This window comes from Mytilus trossulus, chromosome 13 (genome assembly GCF_036588685.1).
Source record: "Mytilus trossulus isolate FHL-02 chromosome 13, PNRI_Mtr1.1.1.hap1, whole genome shotgun sequence".
NCBI classification, from domain to species: domain Eukaryota; kingdom Metazoa; phylum Mollusca; class Bivalvia; order Mytilida; family Mytilidae; genus Mytilus; species Mytilus trossulus.
The window spans coordinates 51,565,858-51,592,146 of NC_086385.1; the positions used below are offsets into that span (position 1 = coordinate 51,565,858).

Genomic DNA, 26,289 nt, shown 5'->3' on the forward strand with positions numbered 1-26,289 from the left:
CGTAAAGAAGACGTGAGGATAATCACGAAAATCCGAAGATGACGTCTGAAAACCACAAAAATATTGAATAACGAAAGATGTTAGCATGTTCATAAAGTACGATAAATGATTAAAAACTGCATATACAACAGCTTAAACATTTTTGCTTCATGATATACCATTCGTTTGACATCGTAAACAGAAGTGACGAGAGATCAGTTTTGATAAGATTTATGATATACCATCAAGAATATATATAAATGCTTTGAAGTAATCAGCAAAAAAATCTCTTCATAGATACAAGTATTGAAATTTTGTACTCGCGCCAGACGCGTGTATATAGCTTCAAAACATACAGGTGAACATAAGAGATCTAGAGGGGCAACATTTACCAGAGGGAGAGTCAAACTCATAGATAAAAAATAAACTGACATCGTCAAGACTGAAAAAAAGAAAAACAGTCAAATGATAGAACACAATACTCCTTGCACTCTTGGTTAAAGGGCTCATTAGGAAAATCATGATATGACTCATAAGCCCGGGGAAATCATATCAATTGGGAGGTATATACTCCGTATGAAGGAGAAGTACAGCTAAGAAGACTAGATATACGACCTCTTTATTACATGAAGTTGTTGTAATAATGTCCAAGTACTGACAGTTCTGCAGAGTTTTCCTTCATCAGACTTGCTGACGCATCGACCCAAGTACCTTCATTGTGGTGTATAAATCTACTAGTGAACCATGAGTATCGAAACACATACGGTGCAGCCTCTAAAAGCGGCAAAGCATCTTTCATAAATCGGAGCTGTTCATTAACTGATGTCGTATGAGGACAGGCAAACTCGGTCAGCCATATTGGTTTGTGGAATCTATTCCATGCATCCTTAAGGTATGCCATAAGTTGATGTGCATCGCACCTATAGGCATGGACTGCCACGTGGTCAATTCTGCAATTATGACATTGATGTAAAAATTGTTGCAACCAGTTAAGATTGGTAACTGCCGGACTAACTAAGATTTTCCCGGCAGCTTTCTTCTCTACTTCTTTCCACATCCCGACAGCTTGTGCTACTGTAAGATTTGACCCTCCTTTGTGGTCAGGCTCATTAAAACCAAGAAGATATTTTGCATTGGAAGATATATTAATGTCTCTATTAAAATTTTTAGGATTGATCATCGGTACAAACCCTGCTCTTACGTTAGCTGTCGGACAGTGATGTTGTAGGTGCATTCGATCAGGTGAGTGTTTCCAGGTATACCTGATAAACAAAAGAAAATAATGCGGAGTTAAATTGGCTGATTTGGAATTTTTCTGCTTATCAGGGTATAGATGAATAGAGAATAGAATGACAGAAGAGTAAAGAAAATTCGTCCTAAAAAGCTAGTTATTCTTTGCAAAAATATAAGGAATAAAGAATAAACTGATGCTTTTTACGCCGTGTAATTTTATTTTGGGTGGTTCACAATTGGCTACATAGTATATGAAACCAAATGCAAATACAATAAGTAAAACAAACAAAAAACAACTAGAGCTGGTCGTAATTTTCATTGTTTCAGTACATATGCATGTCCAGTGTAGTAATTAGTCCCATTTAAATGTTTTGTCAAGCAGGCAGATGAGTGCACGCTGGATGACGTTCCGATCTTTCGAAATAGTACAAGTAGCGTATGCTGACAAGTATCGTCCGCTTATACCTTCACAAATTATCATAAGGTTGCACTTTTTTATTGTCTAAATTTAAAATAATGGACTTAACGCAAGTGTTTCAACTAACAACGTCTTATATATTTTAAGCAAATAATCAATAATCGAATACAATAACATACATGTGATTAATTTTATACACATTATAAGATCAGAAATTTGATCTGTGTTTTCCACTGCAAATAAAAAACACTAGCGTCAAGCAGAAATGTGCTCGCTGTTCTGGTTTTCATGTCATCAAGAATTTTTACCAGCGTGTATATTTTATTATTTGGTGAACTACATGTAGGAAGCTGGTAATATGATGCAAACATTTATATTTTTAAAAAACTCTATGCTCTAAAAACTAGTGAACACGTGGTATTGTGCAGCTAGTATACTTACCAATAACGTGCATAAGTAGAGGTGGTTGCATTGCAGCTGTTCAATATTACGATGGGTTCCATGATATGTTGGGGCTAGTATACTTACCACCAACGTGCATAAGTAGAGGTGGCTTCGGCTGTACAATGGTACGATAGTTTATTTACCACTAACGACCGTTAATAAAAGTGGTATCATCTGTACAGTGATACGATAGTTTCCATGATATTTAGGAGCTAACCTTCCTACCACCAATGCAATGAATGTTAGTGCAAGTGGCTTCACCTGAAAAGTGATGCGGTATTCATGATATTATGGATCTATTGTACTTACTACAAACGACCGTAAATAAAAGTGACGTCATCTGTACAGTGATACCATAGGTTTCATGATATTTTGAAGCTAGTTTACTTACCACCAATGAACGTTAGTACAAGTGGCTTCACCTGTACAGTGATACGATATTCATGATATTATGGAGCCATTGTACTTACTACAAACGACCGTAAATACAAGTGCCGTCATCTGTACAGTGATACCATATGTTCCATGATATTTAGGAGCTAACATACCTACCACCAATGAGCGTTAGTACAAGTGGCGTCATCTGTACAGTGATACCATAGGTTCCATGATATTTAGGAGCTAACATACTTCCACCAATGAACGTTAGTACAAGTGGCGTCATCTGTACAGTGATACCATAGGTTCCATGATATTTTGGAGCTAGTCTACTTACCACCAATGAACGTTAGTAAAAGTGGCTTCATCTGTACAATGGTAAGTTGGGTTCCATGATATCGCAGCACCTTTCTTATGAGACGCACAGGAAAGGTCCAAAATGCTGAGTAAAAGTAAACAGAAAGAACCAGACATCGCCAATACTTAAATAGATGGAAAACAAAATTGAATTTACAATACAACTTTTTTTCAAAAATAGTTTTTTTTCTATTTCAGCGTTATGATGCTACTGATGATATATATTGCTTTCAATAATTGACCTCGACATATGACAATAATATTTGCTTTTTTTGATTTACTTTAACTGATATGTGCGTTAGAACTTAGAGTGTATTTTGTAGTTGAAGGTCACCTAAGAATGTAAAAAAAAACGTTAAACGAAAAGCAAATTAGCTTTTGGAAATTTAAAAAACTATGGTAGAAACATTGAATCAATTTTTAGCGAAAATGTTATTATAGAAAACCTTATGACAACGAAAATATATAAATCTACAGTATTATTTTTATATTTCAATTAATGATTTCGATATCAGATACTTTTACAACGACGAAAGTTTTGTACATACCGATCATGGTTTCACAATTCCAAATCTCATCAAAGTACTACACCAAGATAGTACACATAAACTTTAATGTTCTGATAAAAAGTGATCTAGATTATAATATTTGAACTGTAATTCAACTTGTCGGTGAATTGATGCGACCTTGACAAGGCATTATACCAGCACGACGGCATGCTGAAATGCATATATGTGCTTTGTCACATTACATATTTCCATTCGCAATTTTATTACTATACCATTGTATACTACAAGTAAATAGTTGTCAGTACTCTCTGATATCATATAGTGAACGGCAACATGAGATTTTTTTTAGTCAAAATTGAAATGTGTTCAACATAGTTCTCTCAGCCAATTATCATCTATCTCGGTGCATATAATGTTTTCCAGATTGAACAATTTTGGAACTCTTTAAAATGAAATAATCATATCACAAGATTTGTTCACATATCGTTCGCAAATAGACTTGATGACACATTTGATTTATAGTGCATTTTGTTAGACAATACTAATAAAAGCAAACAGTCACTTGCATTTTTTTTTATAATGTTTTACAGTTTAGTGTGCTGTTTTTGGGAAAATTTATATCAAAATAGAAAAGTTTACAATCTCATCAAAATATCATCCCGATATAGACCATTAAATGTGGGTCTTTTATTCAAATTTTCATCTTAAAACGTATGTCTTCCGCTTCTAGTTTGACAGTAGTCCAAAAAATTTTGACGTCTTGAAAGACTATGATATTTTTTTCTTTGACGCCTTACATCGACGTCATAATGCTGAAGCCACCATGTTTGGTTGGACTTTGAGACCATATTTTGCTCTCAAATTTGAGACCCAATTTAGCCATTAAATTTTCATTGAAGGCTAAACATTTTTGCATATATAAAAATGTGTTTGTTTGTGCAAAATATGTCCAAATAATCCCTACAGTAATAATAAAATCAGTTACAATTCCATTCGAGGCGGGAACATGTCGACCGCTTTTTTTAAAACGTTTATCTGATTTCTTTTTAGGAGACTATAAAATAGTGTTTGCTATGTTAAAACGTTTAGCCGAGTTCTCCTCAAGATGCTTCATTTTAGGAGTAAAATTTGACAGACTCGAATTTCCGGAACCTTTGTTTTACATTATTCGAAAATTCAGGTCCATCAAATTTTACCGAGTTTGGTTCAAAAATATTTGATACTCTTAAAATGAAGCATCTTGAGGAGAAAGCAGCTAAACGTTTTAACATAGCAGTAAATTCCCTCTCAAAATCCAACTTAATATATGAGTTTGGCGTTATGACGTGGATGTAAGGCGTCAAAGAAAAAAAAATATCATAGCCTTTCAAGACGTCATAATTATTTGGACTAGTTTGACAACAGTGATAACATTGCTATTGTCAAGGTCTTGTACTCTTTAGAGGGATTTGTAAGTTTACAATGATATATTGCATAGCCCTTCACCGATCGTTTTTTGTATCCATCTTCACTTTGAGTTTCAAGACGATCCAAAACATCCTGTTTTTCAAGTCTAACACAGCCCAATTGACTTCCTGACTACCTGTTTCAAATGAGCCTTTCTATTTCCCTTCGAATGGTTAACCGGTTTAATTGATTGACTAAGTGATCGATTCAGTTTTTTGTTGGAATTGTTTATGTAGTACCAGGTCTGCTAATAGTGTTCCCTTTTGATAATAAAAGCATATTTTTTTCAATGGCTTTATTCCCTTTTCCAAATGATAAACACAAACATGTATTCTGACATCGGACTCGGACATCCTTTGATGAACTGAGTTTTATTGTGCGTATTGTTGTGTGTTTGTTTTTCTACATTGACTAGATGTATAGGGGAGGGTTAATATCTAAAAACACATGTTTAACCCTGCCGCAATTTTCCCATGTCTAAAATCCCGGGTGCGGGAGATTCTCTGCATTTAAGACCCAATTGATGGCCTTCTTTTGTTGTCTGCTCTTTGGTCGGGTTGTTGTCTCTTTGACACTTTCCCCATTTTAATTCTCAATTTTATCACCAGCTCAGTAATCAACACTTTAATGCACGTGTTGACATGAATATCAAGTAAATTGTTTTTTTTTTATATAAATTTACCGTTTGAAAAAGTATGAATTATTCGAAACACTAAGGATTTTCTTATCCCAGGCATATATTACCTAAGCTGTATTTGGCAAAACTTTCAGAACTTTTTGGTCTTGTTTTGGTCTCCAACTTTGCACTAGTTTTGGATTTCGACCTGTTTTGATATGAGCGTCACTGATGAGTCTTATGCAGACGAAACGCGCGTCTAGCGTATGAAATTATAAACTTGATACCTGTGATTACTATTTACACCACTGAGTCGATGACACTGATTGTGGACGTTTCGTCCCCTTAGGGTATCACAAGCCCAGTAGTCAGCAATTCGTTGTTGACTTGAATATCAAGTATATGGTAATTTTATAACTTTATGTTATGTGTATGTGTTTGAGCTTTTAATATTGCATTTTGATTAGGAAATTTCCTCGGAGTTAAGTATTTTTTTGATTTTACGTTTTCTGCATAAATGAAACAGTGTCAAAACCAGTTTTCATAATGATTGAGTAGTGATGAGTTTAACTTTGAAATTTGTGTACTTTGCATATCGAACATATTTTAACAGCTGTCAATTTATTATCATAATATGCAATTATATGCATCAATGTTATCTAGGATGTGCTTCAGAGAAAAGAAATAAACAGGAGAAATAGTACCGATTTCAAATCATACACTTTCGATTCATTGTATTACATAAAATTGTTGTAATAATGTCCAAGTGCTGAAAGTTCTGCTGAATTTTCCTTCATCAGACTCGCTGAACCATCAACCCAAGAACCATCATTATGGTGTAACCTTCTACTAACAAACCAAGCGTATCGAAAAACATACGGCGCAGACTCCAAAAGTGGAAGAAGCTCTCTCATCAACCGAAGCTGTTCATTAACTGATGTAGTTTGAGGACAAGCGAATTCAGTTAGCCATATGGGTTTATGGAACATATCCCATATATGCTTAAGTCTAGCCATTATTTGATGTGTATTGCACTTATATATATGGACAGCCACGTGGTCAATTCTACATTGGTGACATTGCTGTATAAATTGTTGTAACCAGTTAAGATTTGTTACTGCAGGGCCAACCAAGGTTTTTCCTGTGGCATGCTTCTCTAATTCTTTCCACATGACGACAGCTTGTGCTACAGTTAGATTTGCATGTTTTTGGTGGTCCGGCTCATTAAACCCAAGAAGATATTGCGAGTTACCAGAAATATTAATTCCTCTTTCAAAATGCATTCCATTCACCATCGGTACATATCCTGCTCTAACGGTTGTTGGACAGTGATGTTGTAAGTGCATTTGGTCGGGTGATTGTCGCCAGTCGTACCTAAAATTAAAAACATTATTCAACAATTAACTATGGAACGCCACAGCTGTCTTATGTAGAACTTTATGTTGTTTTATTATTACTTAATGATATTTTGTCTTTTCTTAATATGGTTTTGACATTACGTAATGATGTTTTAATATATAACTCAATATGGAATAGTCATTACTTTATGATATTTCGATACTACACGATATTGTTTCGTATTGACTTGATGTAGTTTTGTCATTACTCAATATTGTTTTGTCATTCCTCGATGTGGTTTCACCATTATTTAATATGGTTGTGTCATTAGTCAATGTGGTTTTAACATTACTTGATGTGTATGTGACTTAACGTAATGTAGTTGTTTCATTACATGATGTGGTTTTGTTATTTTGTAATGATGATTTGTCTATTCTTTATATGGTTTTAACATTACGTAATGATGTTTCAAAATTTGACGATTTTACATTAATTGATGTGTTTGTTTCATCATTTGATGTGATATTGTCATTATTTGATGTGGTCCCGTCATTCTTTGATGTGGTTATCCCATTACTTGATGAGGTAAGACCACGTGACCAATTCTGAAAAAACCTGTTCTATTTTTAGATAGATTTCCATTTTGTATGTGCCTTTAATGCGAGTGGCCATCCATCTAATTAGTGTTCAAATTAAAGTTCGGGTTACTGTTTGAGTTAAACTTTGAGTTAGTTTTCGAACTCAAGTCATCCTTAGAATTAAAGTTGTAGTAAGCACTGAGTTTCGAGTTTGACTTCGGGTTTGAGTCACATTCAAAGGCAGAGTTCTAGTTACAACTTTGAATTTGAGTCACTTCTTGAGGTAGAGTTTGAGTAAGATTCGAATTTAAGTCTCCTTTAGATTAATAAAGATTTTGAGTTGAAAATCGAGCTATTTTATATATCTTTTTGAGCTCGTTATTAAATTTTTCATCGCGGAACAAGGGCTTTTTCTCGGGCTTCCGAAAAGAGGGCTCCGGGATATACGTACTACATAAACAATGTTGTAGTACACAAAACGCAACATATGATTTGAAATAAAGTTAGATGTGGTGTGATTGCCATTAAGACAACTATCCACCAGAGTTTCAATGCAGTGGGTGTAAGACATCATAAATAGGCAACCGTAAAGCCTTCAACACTCCGTATAGTCAGCTACAAAAGACCAACATGCACCATGTGAAAAAAAAATCAAACGAAAAAACTAACGGTCTATTTTACAAAAAAAATATGACACATATGCGTACAACAATATCAATTGAACTTCATGCTCCTGACTTGGGGCAGGTACATAAAGAAGGGCCGGAGTTTAACATGTATGTGAGCAAACATCGGACTGTAACAGTAGTGTAACAGCACAACATGAGAAAAAAATGTAAACTAGACAAAGTGATGCCCCCGCACACCACTCATTTAACCGCGTATACCCCAAAAAGGAGAAAGTTAAAATTTTCTCCCAAAAGAGGAAAAATAATAAAAAGAAAAAAAACCTGACTACATGCATACCTTCGATCCATGTACAAACAGCTAGCAGAGTGATAAATTCCTAGCATTAAAACTGTAGGAGGAGTTATCTTTCAGTTGCGGTAAAGTTACGGTGGCTTAAAAAACAGTTTTAATTGGCTGACTCAATAGATCGTTATGACTGGGTAATTTAAATCCATCGGGATGATCCCGGGTTCCCCAGAAAGGTAAGGAGATTCTGTGTGGCACCCGTCGTATTATTCGCGAAATTACAAACCGAGTGATTTGGTTTTATTTGGAAGTTCACATTCGAGTAAAAGATGAAGGCATTATGGTTACGACACCATGTGAAACAGATAATCGAGGTAGATCAGAGAATTCAATTGATTAAAAGTAAAAGATTGATATTCGTTTATATGTTCAAATGATCATTAACGCTAAAAAAAAATCGGAGAATTCTTACTTTAAAGTATTGATGCTTTGTCGGCTAGTCCGAGCCCACCTTCCCCGATTTTCCTGTGACTTAAGTGTGAGTTGATTTAGAGTGTCTCATTTGTTAACAAAAAAGTATTAGTCTTTTGATTTGTGTCGAGCCTGCGACATCAATGTAGCGGAAGTGAGACATAGCAACGTCGTCGAACGTGGCGTTTTTTCGCGACCTTTTATAGCTTACTATGGGTTATGGGTTTTGTTCATTGTTGAAAACCATACAGTTTTGTTTTAGTTAAATAAAACCAAATTAAACTGTTTTGACAAGATAAATTTATTACCTCCATGAAGTGTTCAAAACTTGTACAGGAGTTTTTCCTCAATATCAAGAAAAAGTATCTACAGAAAAACATTTTTTTAATTTTTTTTTGACTGATGAATGTACAGCCGATCAACATTACGCTTTTACACTGAAAGCAGCAATATCAGGCGAGACACAGCGTTCCGTGGACTATTTTACAAATTTATTAAAATACTGCTTCTATTTGAGAACTTCGGATCAAATAACAGGACCAAGTGGTTTTGGAATATTCAAATTATGTCCGAAATACTGTAAAACTTTTAGGATTTAATTTTTTTATTATTGTCTGCCGTTCCCCTTTTTCATACCAAATTACTCTGAACAACCACTCGAACTTTAATTTGAACTTTAACTTTGGTGATACCCATCCAAAGCACTTTCATCAAATGACATATTGAAATCTGTTAAAAAATAGATTTTTTTCACATGGTGGCCTTTTGTAGCTGACTATACGGAGTGTTGAAAGCTATACGGTTTTCTATTTATGATTTCTTACACCCACTGCATTTAAACTCTGGTGGATAGTTGTCTCATTGGCAATCACAACACATCTAACTTTATTTAAACTCATATGTTGCGTTTTGTATACTGTAACATTGTTAATTTAGTACGCATATCCCGGAGCCCTCTAATCGGAAGCCCGAGCAAAAGCCCTTGTTCCACGATAGAAAATTTAATTACGAACTCAAAAAGACATATAAAATAGCTCGAATTTCAACTCGAAATCTTAATTAATCTAAAGGAGACTTAAATTCGAATCTTACTCAAACTCTACCTCAAGAAGTAACTCAAATTCAAAGTTGTAACTAGAACTCTGTCTTTAAATGTGACTCAAACTCGAAGTCCAACTCGAAACTCAATGCTAACTAGAACTTTAATTATAAGCATGACTTGAATTCGAAAACTAACTCAAAGTTTAATTCAAACAGTAACCCGAACTTTAATTTGAACACTAATTAGATCATTCAAGGCACAAACAACATGGAAATATCTCTAAAAATAGAACAGGTTTTTCCGAATTGGTCACATGGTTTAACCTCATCAAGTAATAGGATAACCACATGACAGGACCACATCAAAGAATGACAAGACCACATCAAATAATGAAACAAACACATCAAGTAGCGTAAAATCGTCAAATTTTGAAACATCACTACGTAATGTTAAAACCATTTAAAGAATAGACAAATCATCATTACGAAATAACAAAACCACATCATATAATGAAACAACTACATTACGTTAAGTCATATACACATCAAGTAATGTTAAAACCACATTGACTAATGACACAACCATATAAAATAATGGTGAAACCCCATCGAGTAATGACAAAACCATATTGAGTAATGACAAAAGAGGGACGAAAGATACCAAAGGGACAGTCAAACTCATAAATCTAAAACAAACTATATCAAGTCAAAACGAAACCATATCGTGTAATATCGAAATATCATTAAGTAATGACTATTCCATATTGAGTTATATTAAAACATCATTACGTAATGTCAAAACCATATTAAGTAAAGACAAAACAACATAAAGTAATATCAGAGTTCCACATAAGACAGCTGTTGTGTTCCATAATTAACTGTATGGCCTGGTTTTGGTGTTACAAAGTCACATAAACAATTGTCGTCAATTTATTCCATGTTCACACATTCGTGTTGTTCAGTTCATTTTTCCACTCAGTATATTATTTCTAGCATGAAAATTCAACTAACTTTCAAAAAAATTAAGTGTGCAATTGAGCTTGCATTGCAGCCAGGAATTCGATATTTTCATACAGTATTGGTATTGTTTCTTGATATAATGTCAATTAATCTGCAGATGAAGAACATCGCACCCTAATAACAGCTAACATTATGATATATATAGAATAAAGGACTTTTTGTTTTTGATACTGACTTTATCACAGCAAAATATCAGGTGAGCCCGATGGGCGAGCCTGATATTTTCTCTGATAAAGTAAGTATCAAAAACAAAAAGTCCTTTATTCTGTTTATCGGTAATTTGAAAAAAAATAAAAATCACTACAATAATGGAGAAAATAACAAACGACCTTTATTTTTCGCGTCGAATCACGGCGAATCACACTTGACGTCACAAGCTGCATTACGTCATTTGAAATTTTGTCACAGTGCAGTAAACATGGCGTTCTCTTGCACAAAGTATTGAAAAAGGAATTATTGCATGCGTTTTCTTAAATATTCTGCTTTGGACATGACACTAACAATGGCAAATATAATGGTAGCATACCGGTAAGTCAAGTTTCTTTATTTTTCACAAAGCATCATCATACAGATAGTCAGAAATAAGAATGATGCGATATGAATCACCAGAATTTTTCATCGATCATCATTTTGAGTTCAACGACAAGTTTTACTTATATTTTACTTAGTTTAGTAGATAAAATTACATACCTTTGTCACGATTCGCTCAGTGTTCATCATGAAAACGATCACATTGATTTTAAGAACGCACTGTGAGGAGACATTTCTACAGCAGACCCCCTCCCCCACCCATCTTTTCCCCGAGGTAATGTTAGCTGACTGTAAATTATCAGAACATGCTCATTTCCTGTCAACTTCATAATTATTTTAATAGACGTCACTTAACTTTCAGCTTACAATTCTTGCTTTTTTAAAGTCAAGTTTATTTATTTATCAACACGGACCAGAAATATGAAACTTAAGAGTTTAAAGGTCCTGCGGTTACCTTTAATTTCAGAATCGAATTTAAGGGAACGCGACCCGGATCACAGTCACCCCTTATATAGGCTACAATTCTGGTCAAAGCAGACATTTATAGTTTGGTGCCCCCGGTTATACCCCTTTTAAAAATTTATCCTAGATCCGCGCCCGCATACATGAAGATTTTGGTTCACTTTTTTGTTCTTTGTTCTATGCATTTATGTTATTTTGACAATGAATAGACATATTTTAAAATAGTATATGATGGTCCCACAAAAATGTCGAAAATGCGTAAATTTCGTTTTTTTCTAGCTTCTCTGATGCGATAGCGGTACCTTTTTGGTAACTATTTATGTGTTGCATTTAAATATGAATTGTAACACTTCATAGTGGCTGAACAAGTAAAACAAATGCTTCTCAGGAAAAAGAAAACTACATGAAACAGCACCAGGCTATGTATTGGTATTGTATGAATAAATACTCGAATAGAAATCATGGTTGGTATGGTATGTTAGTTGTACTTCATATATATCAATTATTTATTTTTTAAAAGTCTTTTTTTCCTGCATTTTATGTTCACATTTTCACAACAATCGTTTCAAACGATGTCAAGTGTTTTATTCGCCAAAAATATCGTGCGTTTCTGCGAGAAAAAAAATACGCGCAATTTTGTGAATGAAAGGGGAAAGTAGATCCTTACGCGTTGCATTCGCGCATGTCATTTGCGTTCTAACCTAATTATTTTCATATCACGGCCAGTCCACTAATACTGACTATATCAGCGAGTACATATCAAAGGAAAAATGTACAAATTACCGATAAATGCTGCTTATCATATAATCATTAGCAGCTGAATTTTGTCTGTGGTTTCAATTACTTGAATTTGCCTTGAATTTCGCGACTTTGATCTGCTTTCCAGTTTAATCAGTAACCATAGCCGATAGTAGGATATGAACATCACTAGGGAACATTGTGTTCTACACTCACCCATATAACTTGTGTGTGAAAAACGTGATCCTGGATAGTTATCGTTTACTTACCACCAATGAACGTTATTTAAGGTGGCTTCATCCGTACAGTGATACTGTGTGTTCCATGATATCCCAACTCCTTTTTTATTAGAAGCACTGGAAAGTGTGATGATATTTAGTACAAGTACATATAAAGTACCAGATACCACCAACACTGAAACATAAGGTAAAATGTGTTTAATCATATGATCCGTTTTCTTCAGGTGTTTACTTTTATTCGTAAATTGTTTAATGAGGTTAGTTTAACATGCGAAGGAACCACAATTATATCCGTTGGTAAACCAAGTAAAATACGAAAGTATAGAGCGGGAATAGGAATATACTTAGCGTACGGCAGAATAATCTTTAAAATGTATTGAACGTAATTGCGACTTTTCATCTTGTTTGTATTGACGCAGAGAACAATATTTATGTCGTTTACGTACATGTATTATTATGAAGATAACGTAGCTACATGAAATATATACAAGTGTGTCTGAACCAAGCATTTAGTTAAGAAAATATTAGTACATAGTAGAATATTAAAAAATACAAAAGATCAACCTGTTTAATGTTGACAATCAAACAAAGAATGCTGCTGGAATTATGTGACCTGACAGTGTCTCTTAGTATATAGATTCTTTCACTGCATTGCACTGCATCAAGTGTGTTACGATATTTATCCATTCGAGAGAGATACATTTTCAAATTTAAATACATAAAAAGCGAGGCTCGCCAATCGTTTTAATTATAAAAAATGTGTCTGTCAAGAGTAGATAAATATCGTATTGCATCATATATGGTGGTTAAATCTGTTATTCTAATGACTTTAAGACGATATGCAAACACATTTAGTACTTCTGTTCGAATGATCTCATTATGATATGTTCGTTCTATGTGACGTCATCAGACATCGTTACCTTTCAATGACGTCACAATGGGAATTTCAGAGGAAAGCAAGAACTGTTGACGTCATAAATGAATATAACAATTGAACAACTAAGATCACACGAAACACACGTTGACTAACTTAAAATAATCAACAGGTCGGGAAAAATAAAAATAAAAATTGGGCAAGAATAAGAACACATTTTATAAACTTTCACTGGACTTAATTTGTACGTGTATTAATACAACATATTGAAAATATTGGTCCACATATTATTTTTAATTGGTATTCAGATATATATTACTAAAGGAGATCACATTCTTCAGACGGTTACAACGTTATGAGATCAGGAGATAAAAGGATTAATTGCTAGTACAAATTAAAAAAAATACTGTTTTTGATTCATAGGTAAAATGTTATATTTTGATGATTTTCCTTTGTATAGATTTTTACTGTTGTTGAGGATGTGTTTTTACCAAATAGAATGATAGATATTTTTATGAAATATATAAACTTCTGATAATAGAACATCGAACGTAATGTACATACCCATGATAGAACCACCAATCACAACTAAATAAAGTACTTAAGATAGTACCAATAAACTTAGATGATCTGATAAGACAGTTATATTATAACTATAAATTGACTTTTACATGAATAGCTTCATGGTAAGACCTTGACACAATCTCATTCTTGTATGTTGTCAGTCTAAAATTTGCTTAATCTAATACAAATATATATATTAGTTGTTGTGTACTACCTACCAAATGAAGTCAAAAATCGATATTTGTTCAATATGAATTCTTTTTTTTGAAATACTAAGGCTTTTCTACCTCAGGCATAGATTACCTTAGCTGTATTTGGCAAAACTTTTAGGATTTTTGGTCCTCAATGCTCTTCAACTTCGTACTTTATTTGGCCTTTTTAATTGTTTTGGATTCGAGCGTCACTGATGAGTCTTTTGTAGACGAAACGCGCGTCTGGCGTATACTAAATTTAGTCCTGGTATCTATGATAAGTTTATTCATTTAAGACACAAATCAGCACAATAGCAAACATACTTAGTTTATTTCCAAACCATTTCTTACGAAAATCCACTAAGGGTATTATACTAGGGACACCTAATTGCAAAGCTGTTGAAAAGTTCATCGGCTTTTAGTAACAAATTGAAAGATTGCATTCTCAAATTATTTTTTTTCAGCTACAGAAGTAAACATTTTGAAACTTTTTCATCTGGGTAAATCACTACTCTACCTCAAGGTTATTTATTTCAATCCAATATTTGCTATTTTATGCATACATAATTGAAAAATAAATTTGAAGTATTATGAGACTTTTTTTCAAGTTATTTGCTATCCACACGAAGGCATATGTCACAATGTAGTAGTGTGCAATATTTTTCAATATTTCGGAAATCCCTTCGATTTTTTAAAGCAAAGTGCTTGAGGCGTAGGAATTTCATAAAGACTATTTGAAATGTGATAAAAAAAAATTGAAAAAATGTTGCTGTATTTCTAAAACTGACTTTTATCCTTGAATACATTGATAAGGTATGATTTTAAAGTATCATTTGCAAATATCAATGGTACCGTAAGATTCAAGCATCACCATTATATGTGTAAAGAGTTTTGATAACGTAATATATCCATTGTATGATGTGAGCCGTCTCAAATAAAATTGTTTTGTAGTAAAACAGTGATGTACATCATATGACATGTCCATTCTTTAATAAACACGTACGTATAAAACCAAACATTGCTCCATATAGCAAAAGCATAGCCATGAAAAGTATTTTTTGGGTTCTTATGATGTTTTTATATCAATGCTCAGAATTAGACTGTATCATGTAGTTCTTTGTTTTAATATTTCATTTTTATTTACATAGACAGATGATTTTGATGAACAATTACACAAATGAGAATTGTATTCCATATATGTTAAACTTCTCAGGTCTTGTAATTTTGTTTCTTACATGAGACATATTTCAGTTCTATATGTACATCCTGTAAAACAAAAAATCATCACTTCATGTTTTACTCATAAATATATAGCCAACTGTGCATTTTATCGAATTCAGCCATCTGATATTCATTACATTGATCAAATTATCTTTATGTCTTCTCATTCTCTTTAAATCTAAACAATTTTCAAATCTACTTAGTTTCTGGTTCAGACTTCATTATCAAATGAGAGTAAGATTCTACTGCTGATTTTTTTTTTCTGCAACTCTTGCTGGCAAATCATTTTCATTCTCTCGTTTTCTCTTACGACTGGATGTTTGTGGAACTTTAGCATTTTTTTTTTTTCGGTGGCATTTTTACGATTTACATTTGTCAATCTACACACGTGCATTTCTTTGTTTCTGTTCCCGCGGTTTTCTCTGTATACTTGTATCAATTATTCTTGTTAAGCCTAATGACTTGTACATCGAAGAAATACAAAACTGTCAAGAAATTTGAACCACACAATTTTAAGGAATAATTTCATTTGATATATGTCAGTTTGACAGACACTTATTTTGATTATTTAGAAGTATAATTTCTCCTTAACAACAGTATGTGAGATAAGCGTTGGTTCGTACGCTATGTGTTCCCACATATATTACAAAGGAGATAGCAAACACACTGACTGTGACGGACATTCCGTTTAAAGTACATCATATGCAAATATTACTACTGATCATGTGTATATGCTTTAATGACAAGGATCTGACAATGTTTCTACCTCATGTTTCATAATCATTTGGTCCCTCAATGTGCACAAAAAAAATAGCCGCCTTCGATTGTTCGAAATATTATATAATTATGACAATTCCAATGATTGTGTTTTCTGTAAACGAGGGACGAAAGATACCAGAGGGACAGTCAAACTCATTAATCGAAAATAAACTGACAACGCCATGGCTGTAAATGAAAAAGACAAACAGACAAACAATAGAACACATGACACAACATAGACAACTAAAGTATAAGCAAAGCGAACCCAACCGAAAACAAGGGGTGATCTCGGGTGCTCCGGAAGGGTAAGCAGATCCTGATCCACATGTGACACCCGTCATGTTTCTAATGTTATTCTATAACGGTCAACCAACTCGTGATGGTGTCCGTAAAATTTAAGAATGGAGGATTTAACTTCACCATTGGGAACTCTTGGTTAAATAGATTCCTTGTGAACAGCAACCTTCTATCAAGAAAGTCATGACAGGAAATGCAAGCACAGACATATCGTATTAATTGGGTCATATATGTAAGCATCATGATAAATGCCATTTTCATCATTTCGTGAGGGAAGTACGACTGCTCTACCAAGATGCTCATTTATTCCAGGATTTCTCACTTCTGAATATAATATAAGGATGATATATCCCATTAGTCGTACAACTGTGTAACCGTGCTGACCATGATAGTATAAAATGCAAATAATACACATAAGAGGCATTGTCATGCCGAGTTAGACACTAGAGTATCAAAGACTGCCCAAAACTTTACACGAATCTTTAATCTAACTTATATAAAATTGAGAATGGAAATGGAGAATGTGTCAAAGAGACAACAACCCGACCAAATAAAAAACACAACAGCAGAAGGTCACCAACACATCTTCAATGTAGTGAGAAATTCCCGCACCCGGAGGCGTCCTTCAGCTGGCCCCTAAACACATATATACTAGTTCAGTGATAATGACCGCCATACCAATTTCCAAATTGTACACAAGAAACTAAAATTAAAATAATACAATGCTAACAAAGGCCAGAGGCTCCTGATTTGGGACAGGCGCAAAAATGCGGCGGGGTTAAACATGTTTGTGAGATCTCAACCCTCCCCTATACCTCTAACTAATGTAGAAAGGTAAACGCATAACAATACGCACATTAAAATTCAGTTCAAGAGAAGTCCGAGTCTGATGTCAGAAGATGTAACCAAAGAAAATAAACAAAATGACAATAATACATAAATAACAACAGACTGCTAGCAGTTAACTGACATGCCAGCTCCAGATTTCAATTAAACTGACTGAAAGATTATGATTTCATCATATGAACATCAGGCACAATCCTTCCCGTTAGGGGTTTAGTATCATACCATCATAACATATATGAGAAGAACAAAACCCGTGTCATGCCAACAACTGTTTTTAGAATAAATGTGTTTAGTTCCGACGCAAAGACCTTATCAGTGACTCAATATTAACGCCAAAATATGCAATCTTTAATGACTTGACAACAGTATCGTAATTATTTCTCTTCTAAAAAGTCTATGCAAAGGTTTTGTAAGTTTCTGAGGTTAATACTGACACATTTGTGCTTTATAAAGAATATTTCCATAAAAAAATGGATGTGAAATACCTGAACGTATAAGAAGTCTGCATGTTGAGCTATATTTACGAATGACGTCTTTATACCGATGATAAAATTTAGTAAATGTTTTGACTAGTTTGTGCTATCGAAAACCCTGGTGTAATAATGTTTCAGCAATACATAAATTTCTCTCGTTAAAATCTAAAACATTGTTACATACACGAGCGAATCGTACAAGTTGAGATAAACACCGTAAAATAATGACAAGGGAACGTCACCATCTATAAACGGATAATTAACGATAGGAAATGAAAAATCATCCCTTTTATCATAAATTTTAGTATTCAGCTTTCATTTCCGTTAGTGATATAGATATCAAGATCGAGGAAAAGGCAGTGGTCATTGTTAGTATTAGCTTTATTTAAAGTAAGTTCAGCAGGATAAATTTCATTAATATACATACTGAAGTCGTCATTATTGAGAGCCAAAATATCATCCAAATATCTAAAAGTATTATTAAATTTGTTTATCAGATGTTGTTTTGATGGGTCTTTGCTTATTTTTGTCATAAATTGTAACTCATAACAATACAAAAAGAGGTCCGCAATAAGTGGTGCACAGTTAGTCCCAATTGGAATTCCGATAATCTGACGATATACGGATTCCCCAAAGCGAACAAAAATGTTATACTGTAAAAATTCAAGGGCATATATAGTATCATATATAGTAACTTATATGTATACTACTTTTTTTTTAAAGAACTGCAGGACATACTGCCTTATTTAACAAAACATATTCAATTGGGATAATGCTTTCTCATGTGTTAAGTTAAACCCAATATTCATGTCAATAAAACAAAATCTTCGATGAAATTTCTGTTCAAGTGAGAACTTAATCTAGCTATATAACCAGGTTTAATTCACCATTTTCTACAAAATGAAATAAATCTTGCTAAGAGTATGACAGTCGTTTTGCAATAATATTACTTGTTGTAGCTTGTGGGCTTTCCGCTTTTAGTTTTCTAATTGTGCTATTCTACTTTGTGTAATTATGATTTAGATTGACTACTAGGACACACCAACAAAAATACTGGTCCTCAACTTAAGTTCCTACTCTGTAATATTCCTTAATAGTATTTTTTGTATTTTTATTGTTATCTGAAGGGCGTTTTTTTTCCAGATAATATCATCAGACCAGAGGTCAGCATATCAATTAAAAATGGTAATTTTTATAAATTTTCCTGTTACAAAACTTTGTATTTTTCAAAAAAAATCCTTCCAGGAATAAATTGCCTCAGTCTCAATTGGCCAAATTATTTTTTTGAATGTGGATCCTCTATGCTCTTCAATTTTGTAATGGTTTGGCTTTATAAATATTTTATTTTTCGCGTCGACTTCACTGATGAGTTTATGTAAACGAAACGCGCTTCGTAAGATTATAATCCTGGTTCCTTTCATAACTATATATAAACGTTTATAAAATCTGTGTAGATAAATCAGATGTTTGATATAGTCAACAAGTATGTAAAACAAATTTCTTCTGTATGTAGGGTTAAACTGTGTAAAAATACAAAGGAAATCAAGAATTTGCATAGATTTTCTCAATATTTTCGCCATGAATTTATATCATTAACTGCAATGTATTTTCATGAACGAAAGATAAGTGATTGTATACCTAGAACATATAACAAGAGGCTCTAAAGAGCCTGTGTCGCTCACCTTGGTATATCTGAATATTAAGCAAGGAAGCAGATGGATTCATGACAAAAAATGTGTTTTGGGGATGGCGATGTTTTTGTACTTTACCGGACATGCTCGCTGCTTAGATTTATCACTATCTTAAATGAACTTGACCTAGTAGTTTCTGTGGAAAATGTTCGAAAAAAAACAAATATTATTAAAATTGTTAAAAAATGACTATAACGGTCCATAACTCCTTAGGAGGTTAATTGATCATTTCGGTCATGTTTACCCCTTTGTAAATCTAACTATGCTGAACACTGTTACAGTTTATCTTTATCTATAATAATATTCAAGATAATAACACAAAACAGCAAAATTTACTTAAAATTACCAATTCAGGGGCAGCAACCCTAAAAATGGTTGTCTGATACATTTGAAAATATAAGGGCAGATATATCTTGACCTGATAAACATTTTTACTTCTTGTAAGATTTGCTCTATATGCTTTGGTTTTGAGTCATCAGCGAAAAGCTGCATTTTACCTCTATGTTCTATTTTAAGCCATGGTGGCCATCTTGGTTGGTTGGCCGGGTCACGACACACATTTTAAAACAATATACCCGAAAGGTTATTGTGGCCCAGCTTGGATTAATTTGGCACAGTAGTTTCAGAAGAGAAGATTTTTGTAAAAGCTTACTAAGATTTACGAAAAATGGTTAAAAATTGACTATAAAGGACAATAACTCCTAAAGAGGTCAACTGACCATTTCGGTCATGTTGACTTATTTGTAAATCTTACTTTGCTGTACATTATTGCTGTTTACAGTTTATCTCTATCTATAATAATATTCAAGATAAAAACAAAAAACAAAAAAAAATCCTTAAAGATACTAATACAGGGCCAGCAACCCAACAACGGGTTGTCCGATTCATCTGAAAGTTTCAGGGCAGATGGATCTTGACCTGATAAACAATGTTAGCCACATGTCAGATTTGCTCTGAAAGCTTTGGTTTTTGAGTTATAAGCCCAATACTGCATTTTACCCCTATGTTCTATTTAAAGCCATGGCGGCCATCTTGGTTGGTTGGCCGGGTAACGCCACGAAATTTGTAAACTATATACCCCAAAGATGATTTTGGCCAAGTTTGGATTTATTTGGCCAAGTAGTTTCAAAGGAGAATATTTTTGTAAAAGTTAACGACGGACGTCGACGACAACGGACGACGGACGCCAATTGATGAGAAAAGGTCAGAAAGTGGGGCCAGATGAGCTAAAAACGTATATCAAAATATATAAAACAACTCTTTTGAGTTTTACTGTTGCTCGAATTAAAAGCTAACATCTGCGACGAATGCAACAATTATATAAAATCAGACAAGACTGCACACACTGAAATGTCTCGCCTTGTTTACTAATCATGTATATTATGTTGAAAGTCCTAAATATAAAGCTTTATTACAACTGTCACATAAACCAAGAAAACTAAACATTGACCTTTGAACCATGAAAATGAGGTCAAGGTCAGATGTACCATGCAAGGCTGACATGTACAGCTAACAATTCTTCCAAACAACAAATATAGTTGACCTTTTGCTTATAGCTTAAGAAAAACAGACTAAAACACACAGAGCTATGAACCATGAAAAGAAGGTCAAGGTCAAGTAAAACCTGCGCGACTGACATATAGATCATAAAATATTTTCATACACCATATAAAGTTGACATATTGCATATAGTATTTGAAAATAAGACCAAAACTTAAAAAAGTAACTTTGACCATTCAACCATGAAAATGAGGTCACGGTCAGATGACACATGCCAGCTAGACATGTACACCTTACAATCATTTCATACACCAAAGATAGTAGACCTATTGCATACAGAATAAGAAAAACTGACCAAAACACAAAAACTTCACTATAACCACTGAACCATGAAAATGAGGTCAAGTTCAGATGACACCTGCCAGTTGGACATGTACACTTTACAATGCTTCCATACACCGAATATACTAGAGCTACTGTATATAGTATCTGAGATATGGACTTGACCACCAAAAATTAACCTTGTTCCTTGATCCATGAAATGAGGTCGAGGTCAAGTGAAAACTGTCTGACGGTTATGAGGACCTTGCAAGGTACGCACATATCAAATATAGTTATCCTATTACATTTTGTACTTATAATAAGAGAAAATTTAACATTACAAAAAAAAATAACTTTTTTTTAAGTAGTCACTGAACCATGACAATGGGGTCAAGGACATTGGACATGAGACTGACGGAAACTTCGAAACATGAGGCATCCACATACAAAGTTTGCAGCATCCAGGTCTTTCACCTTCTAAAATATAAAGCTTTTAAGAAGTGAGCTAACACCGCCACCGCCGCCGCCGACGCCGCCGTAGCCGCCGGATCAGTATCCCTATGTCGAGCTTTCTCAACAAAATTCGCAGGCTCGACAATAACCATATTTGAAAAAAAAGGATTTTAAACTAGTTTTTAAACAAAAACATTAACGGTACCAATTTTACTGCACCAGATGCGCATTTCGACAATAAATGTCTCTTCATTAATGCTCGTGGTCAAAATATTTGAAATCCAAAGCTTGTATTAAAGATGAAGAGCCATAATCCAAAAGGTTCACAAAGTATACCCAAATCCTTGAAAGGAATCATAGCTTTGTATAAGGGAGATGCATTCCTTAATTTATAATAATTGACGTTGGATCATTTATATGTATACAATGTAAATCAAATATAGAAAACAACTGATGTGTTTTTGTTAGATATATAACATCTGTATTTTACCTGATTGCATCAATTTAATCATGGTAATATTACAAAAAAATAAGCATGCATAATTTTGATAGAGCTGAATCAAAAGTAGTTTCTTAAATGTTAATGCATAAAGTTGTTGTAATAATGTCCATGCGCTGAGAGTTCTACCGTGTTTTCCTTTATCAGGGTTGCTGAAATATCTACCGTATTACCACCATCTAAATGTTTCATCCATCTACTAGCAAACCATGCGTAACGATATACATACGGCGCAGACTCCAACAGTGGCAGAATCTCTCTCATTAACCGAAGCTGATCATTTGCTGATGTAGTATGAGGACAAGCGTATTCTGTAAGCCAGATTGGTTTTTCAAACCTATCCCATGCTTGCTTAAGTAGTCTCATAATTTCGGTTGCATTGCAATTAAAGATATGGACAGCCACGTGGTCAACCCTGCAATTATGACATTGCTGCATAAATTGTTGTAACCAGTCGAGACTACTAACTGCAGGACTAACTAAGATCTTTCCTACGGCATTTGCTTCCAATTCCTTCCACATGACTGCAGCCTGTGATGCTGATAGATTTGCCTGATCACGACGTTCAGGGTCATTAAAGCCTAGAAGATAATGTGCATTTGCAGAAATATTGATTCCTTTGTCGAAATGTTTGCCGTTTACCATCGGTACATACCCGGCTCTAACGTCTGCCGGACAGTGATGATGAGAGTGCATGTGATCAGGTGATTGTTGCCAGTCATACCTGAAAACAGTAACGAAATCGATAAATTCATTCACGTTTGTTGGATACTTTCGTGGATTTCATGGGTACGAGGGCATGAAGAATTTAAATATTCAACGAAATGTAAATTTTCTAAAGGAATGTATGCCTACTTTGCTAAAAATCCGACATTAAATATCCACGAATATGCAGGTTGTTCTCAAACAATGAAAATTGATATCCACGAAAATAAATGAATCCACAGTGAGAGAAATGTTAGTGACTAGCTATGTGATTTGAACACTTTAATTCTCAAGATCTGGGTTAAAAGAATGAAGAATAATACGCAAATAAAGAAAAGAGAAGATTATAAAGGGATACTAAAATATAATAAAAGATGGAGTAATGATCGACAATATAAATGATAAAGAAAAACTGCACAGAGGTAAGGGATAAACACCAACCCAACAGGATCCTAATCATCAAAACGATGTCACTCAGAACGTTTGAAATGAGATGAGACCCATGTTGATGTTTCATAACCACCATGGTTTATACTAATATGTGTGCTGGATGTGATACGTTTAAAATTCCGTTGCATAATGAAGTTAAAGGATAATAAGTTGACACTTTCTTCCAAAAAAGTACATAGTTCTTTCATAAATCATATCAACACCAGGCATTTATTATTCATTTGATCTTCAAGAACCAAACTGAAGTTGACTTTCTGTCCTTCGTATTCAATATCTCCTTCTTTCCGTTATTTGTTTCCAATTTTATATCATATTTTCAACATTAAAACATAAGCTCTGTTATAAGGCAACAAATTTAAACAAGGTTTGTAAAGTAATAATTTCAAAATTGCATGAATATCGAATGAAATTTATTGCTACGTACCGTGATGTGAAGCAAAACAATACAATCAAAAAGTGAATAGTACTCAAATTGCAGCAGAATTTTAGTGGACCTGATCGGGAAAACTAATGGTAGTCAAATATACTTTATCATCAGATATTCCTTCTGCCTAGCATTCATATTGGTCCTTGTGTGTATATATTGTATATAGCAGAAATATAGGTGCCAATAAGTATGCTAGATGAAGGTACAATATTTACATATAATACCAGCAGTGAATCATGACATTATAATATTCAATAGATGAGTGAGAAACGCACTGTCATATCCTCGACTATCCATTCTAAATAAAAAAGAGGATAGGTGTTTGCTATAAAAATTCAAACACTTGTTGTTTTGTATCTACTGTGGATTCCTTATTATTCATTTTTCACCACGAATCAAATGTTCAACGAATAACATATTTTCAATAGGTTCTGTATACATACATTCGGAAAACTACGAAATCAAATATCCATGAATATGCAGGTTCTCAGAAGTCATCGAAAATGGGTAACCACGAAAATAAATGAATCCACAGTATTCTTGAACTTTGTAATACTAAACACAAAACGCCATGCCCAACACTTCCATGCAGGTGAGGGCCGGGGTAGGTGTGGGGATACGTCATTATGCTAAGTAGCCTGTATACTCACCACCAATGAACGTTATTAAAATTGCCTTCATCTGAACACTCATAATGTTTGCTTCTTATTATTCCAACACCCTTCTTGATGCACCAGCAAGGTCAATGATGTTGAGTAAAAGTACACATAACGATCCAGATAACAACAACACTGAAACATTAGAATCTTTATTATGTTAACTTTGTTTCAAATGTTTGGTTATTATAGTTTAGTTTAAAAAAATATTTATTAATAGTGGTTAGGGGAACAATTATTTCAACTTATATTAACCCGTTTCCACATTGCCATTATTACACTCTGTAAAGGGTTATTATGGTAAAATTAGCTTTTTATACTTGCTCAACCATATGACAACAACATTTTCTTAATTTTATTTCGATTGATAAATGGATTACAACTTGGTGTGTTGTGTACCTCATAAACTGTTGATTCGTTGATATTTGAGCGACATTAAGTGCAAGTATGGTTTGGTCTGCATAAAAGCTATGTCAAAAGCATATACTCAAATATTTACGAAAATATTATTATAAAAAAAAAAAAAAAATATCAGCGAAAATAAATTGATACAAAGAATTTAATTGACAGTTCCAAATACCATATCATTATCAGGTACAAATACAAAAAACAACGATTTATACATACCCATAATGAAAACACAGCCTTGAAATATCAGTAAGGTACCACAACAATATAGTATCAATGAACTTAAATGGACTGGTAAGAGAGCGGCCAAGAAAGTTGTATTATAATTGTTCATTATCTTGTCTGTGATTGGCTGAAAAGTATTACCTTGACATCACATCATAACTGCACGATGTCAACCTGGAATGTGACCAATCTTATCAAAATAATATCGTAGTCTTCAGTTCACAATTCTACCTTTCAGTACCTACAGTAACGTATAGAAATTGTCAATTTCAAACTTTATTTCAAATAGATAGGAATATGCTGGGGAAAAAAACACTGAGAAAACAAGTAAATGTCCTAGTTGTAGTGTAAATAGATTTGGATAAATCCTGGTTGAAACCTTCTCAAATGTCGATTATCTTATAGGTAGAACTCTCTCACATAACATCCACAAATTGTTGATATAGTTAGGACTTATCTTGTCGGCATTTTAACCTTTGCACAAAAGTACAACTTCCAACTTGTGATATGGGACAATACCCCTAATGTGCCTTGAAATGAGGAACACAAAAGTCATGTGTAAACAAAAAATCTCTGTGTAGTGATATTTGACACATTTCTATGATAAACAAATGACTGAGCTGAACCATTAGTGTTAATTTAGAAAGTAAGGGAACACAGAATAAATGTGTAAAAACCATGGAGCTATGAAATGTGTTCAAAGTATAAACAATTTCAAAGAACTTATTGTGTTAAAATTGGGATTTTTTACCATGAGGAGCCACATTGCAAAATGATACTCGGGGTTTGCTAAATTACGGAAAAATGAATCACACTTCGTACCCCGAAAATTTAACCACATATGTAAAAATGTCTCAGCTTCGAAACAAACCATCATACATAAACAAGTTTACGATATGGGCTGAGCAACAGAAGAAAACGTTACCATTATGGCCTATGGAGAAACAATTGCGCATATTGCCCCATATATTTAAGAGGGTGTCAATGAAAAAAACAGACAGTGGATGGCAAATGAC

General features: G+C 33.8%; 2 protein-coding genes across 3 annotated transcripts; both read right to left on the reverse strand.

Moving 5' to 3' along the window:
- Nucleotides 1-581: 581 nt before the first annotated feature.
- On the reverse strand, nucleotides 582-3,454 carry LOC134695051 (uncharacterized). Its single transcript, XM_063556226.1, has 3 exons — nucleotides 3,358-3,454; nucleotides 2,790-2,934; nucleotides 582-1,241 (listed from the first exon to the last, which is right to left on the reverse strand). The coding sequence occupies exons 1-3, from the start codon at nucleotides 3,362-3,364 to the stop codon at nucleotides 602-604; spliced, it is 792 nt and encodes a 263-aa protein (XP_063412296.1). The 5' UTR covers nucleotides 3,365-3,454; the 3' UTR covers nucleotides 582-601.
- Nucleotides 3,455-5,984: 2,530 nt separating this feature from the next.
- LOC134694857 (uncharacterized) lies at nucleotides 5,985-25,313 on the reverse strand. Of its 2 annotated transcripts, none has more exons than XM_063555936.1 (3): nucleotides 25,268-25,313; nucleotides 12,744-12,888; nucleotides 5,985-6,754 (listed from the first exon to the last, which is right to left on the reverse strand). In XM_063555936.1, the coding sequence occupies exons 1-3, from the start codon at nucleotides 25,269-25,271 to the stop codon at nucleotides 6,118-6,120; spliced, it is 786 nt and encodes a 261-aa protein (XP_063412006.1). In that variant the 5' UTR covers nucleotides 25,272-25,313; the 3' UTR covers nucleotides 5,985-6,117. The 2 variants fall into 2 exon arrangements, with proteins under 2 accessions (XP_063412006.1, XP_063412007.1); XM_063555937.1 differs by lacking the exon at nucleotides 25,268-25,313 and adding an exon at nucleotides 14,152-14,208.
- Between the last annotated feature and the right edge of the window lie 976 nt (nucleotides 25,314-26,289).

What these genes read in the sequence shown, in the direction of transcription:
- LOC134695051 (XM_063556226.1), bottom strand. An exon ending in TTTACTAACGTTCATTGGTG is followed by an intron (nt 1,242 to 2,789) that starts GTAAGTAGACTA and finishes TTTGTTTATCAG; the next exon opens with GTATACCTGGAAACACTCAC.
- LOC134694857 (XM_063555936.1), bottom strand. An exon ending in TTAAATAACGTTCATTGGTG is followed by an intron (nt 6,755 to 12,743) that starts GTAAGTAAACGA and finishes TTTTAATTTTAG; the next exon opens with GTACGACTGGCGACAATCAC.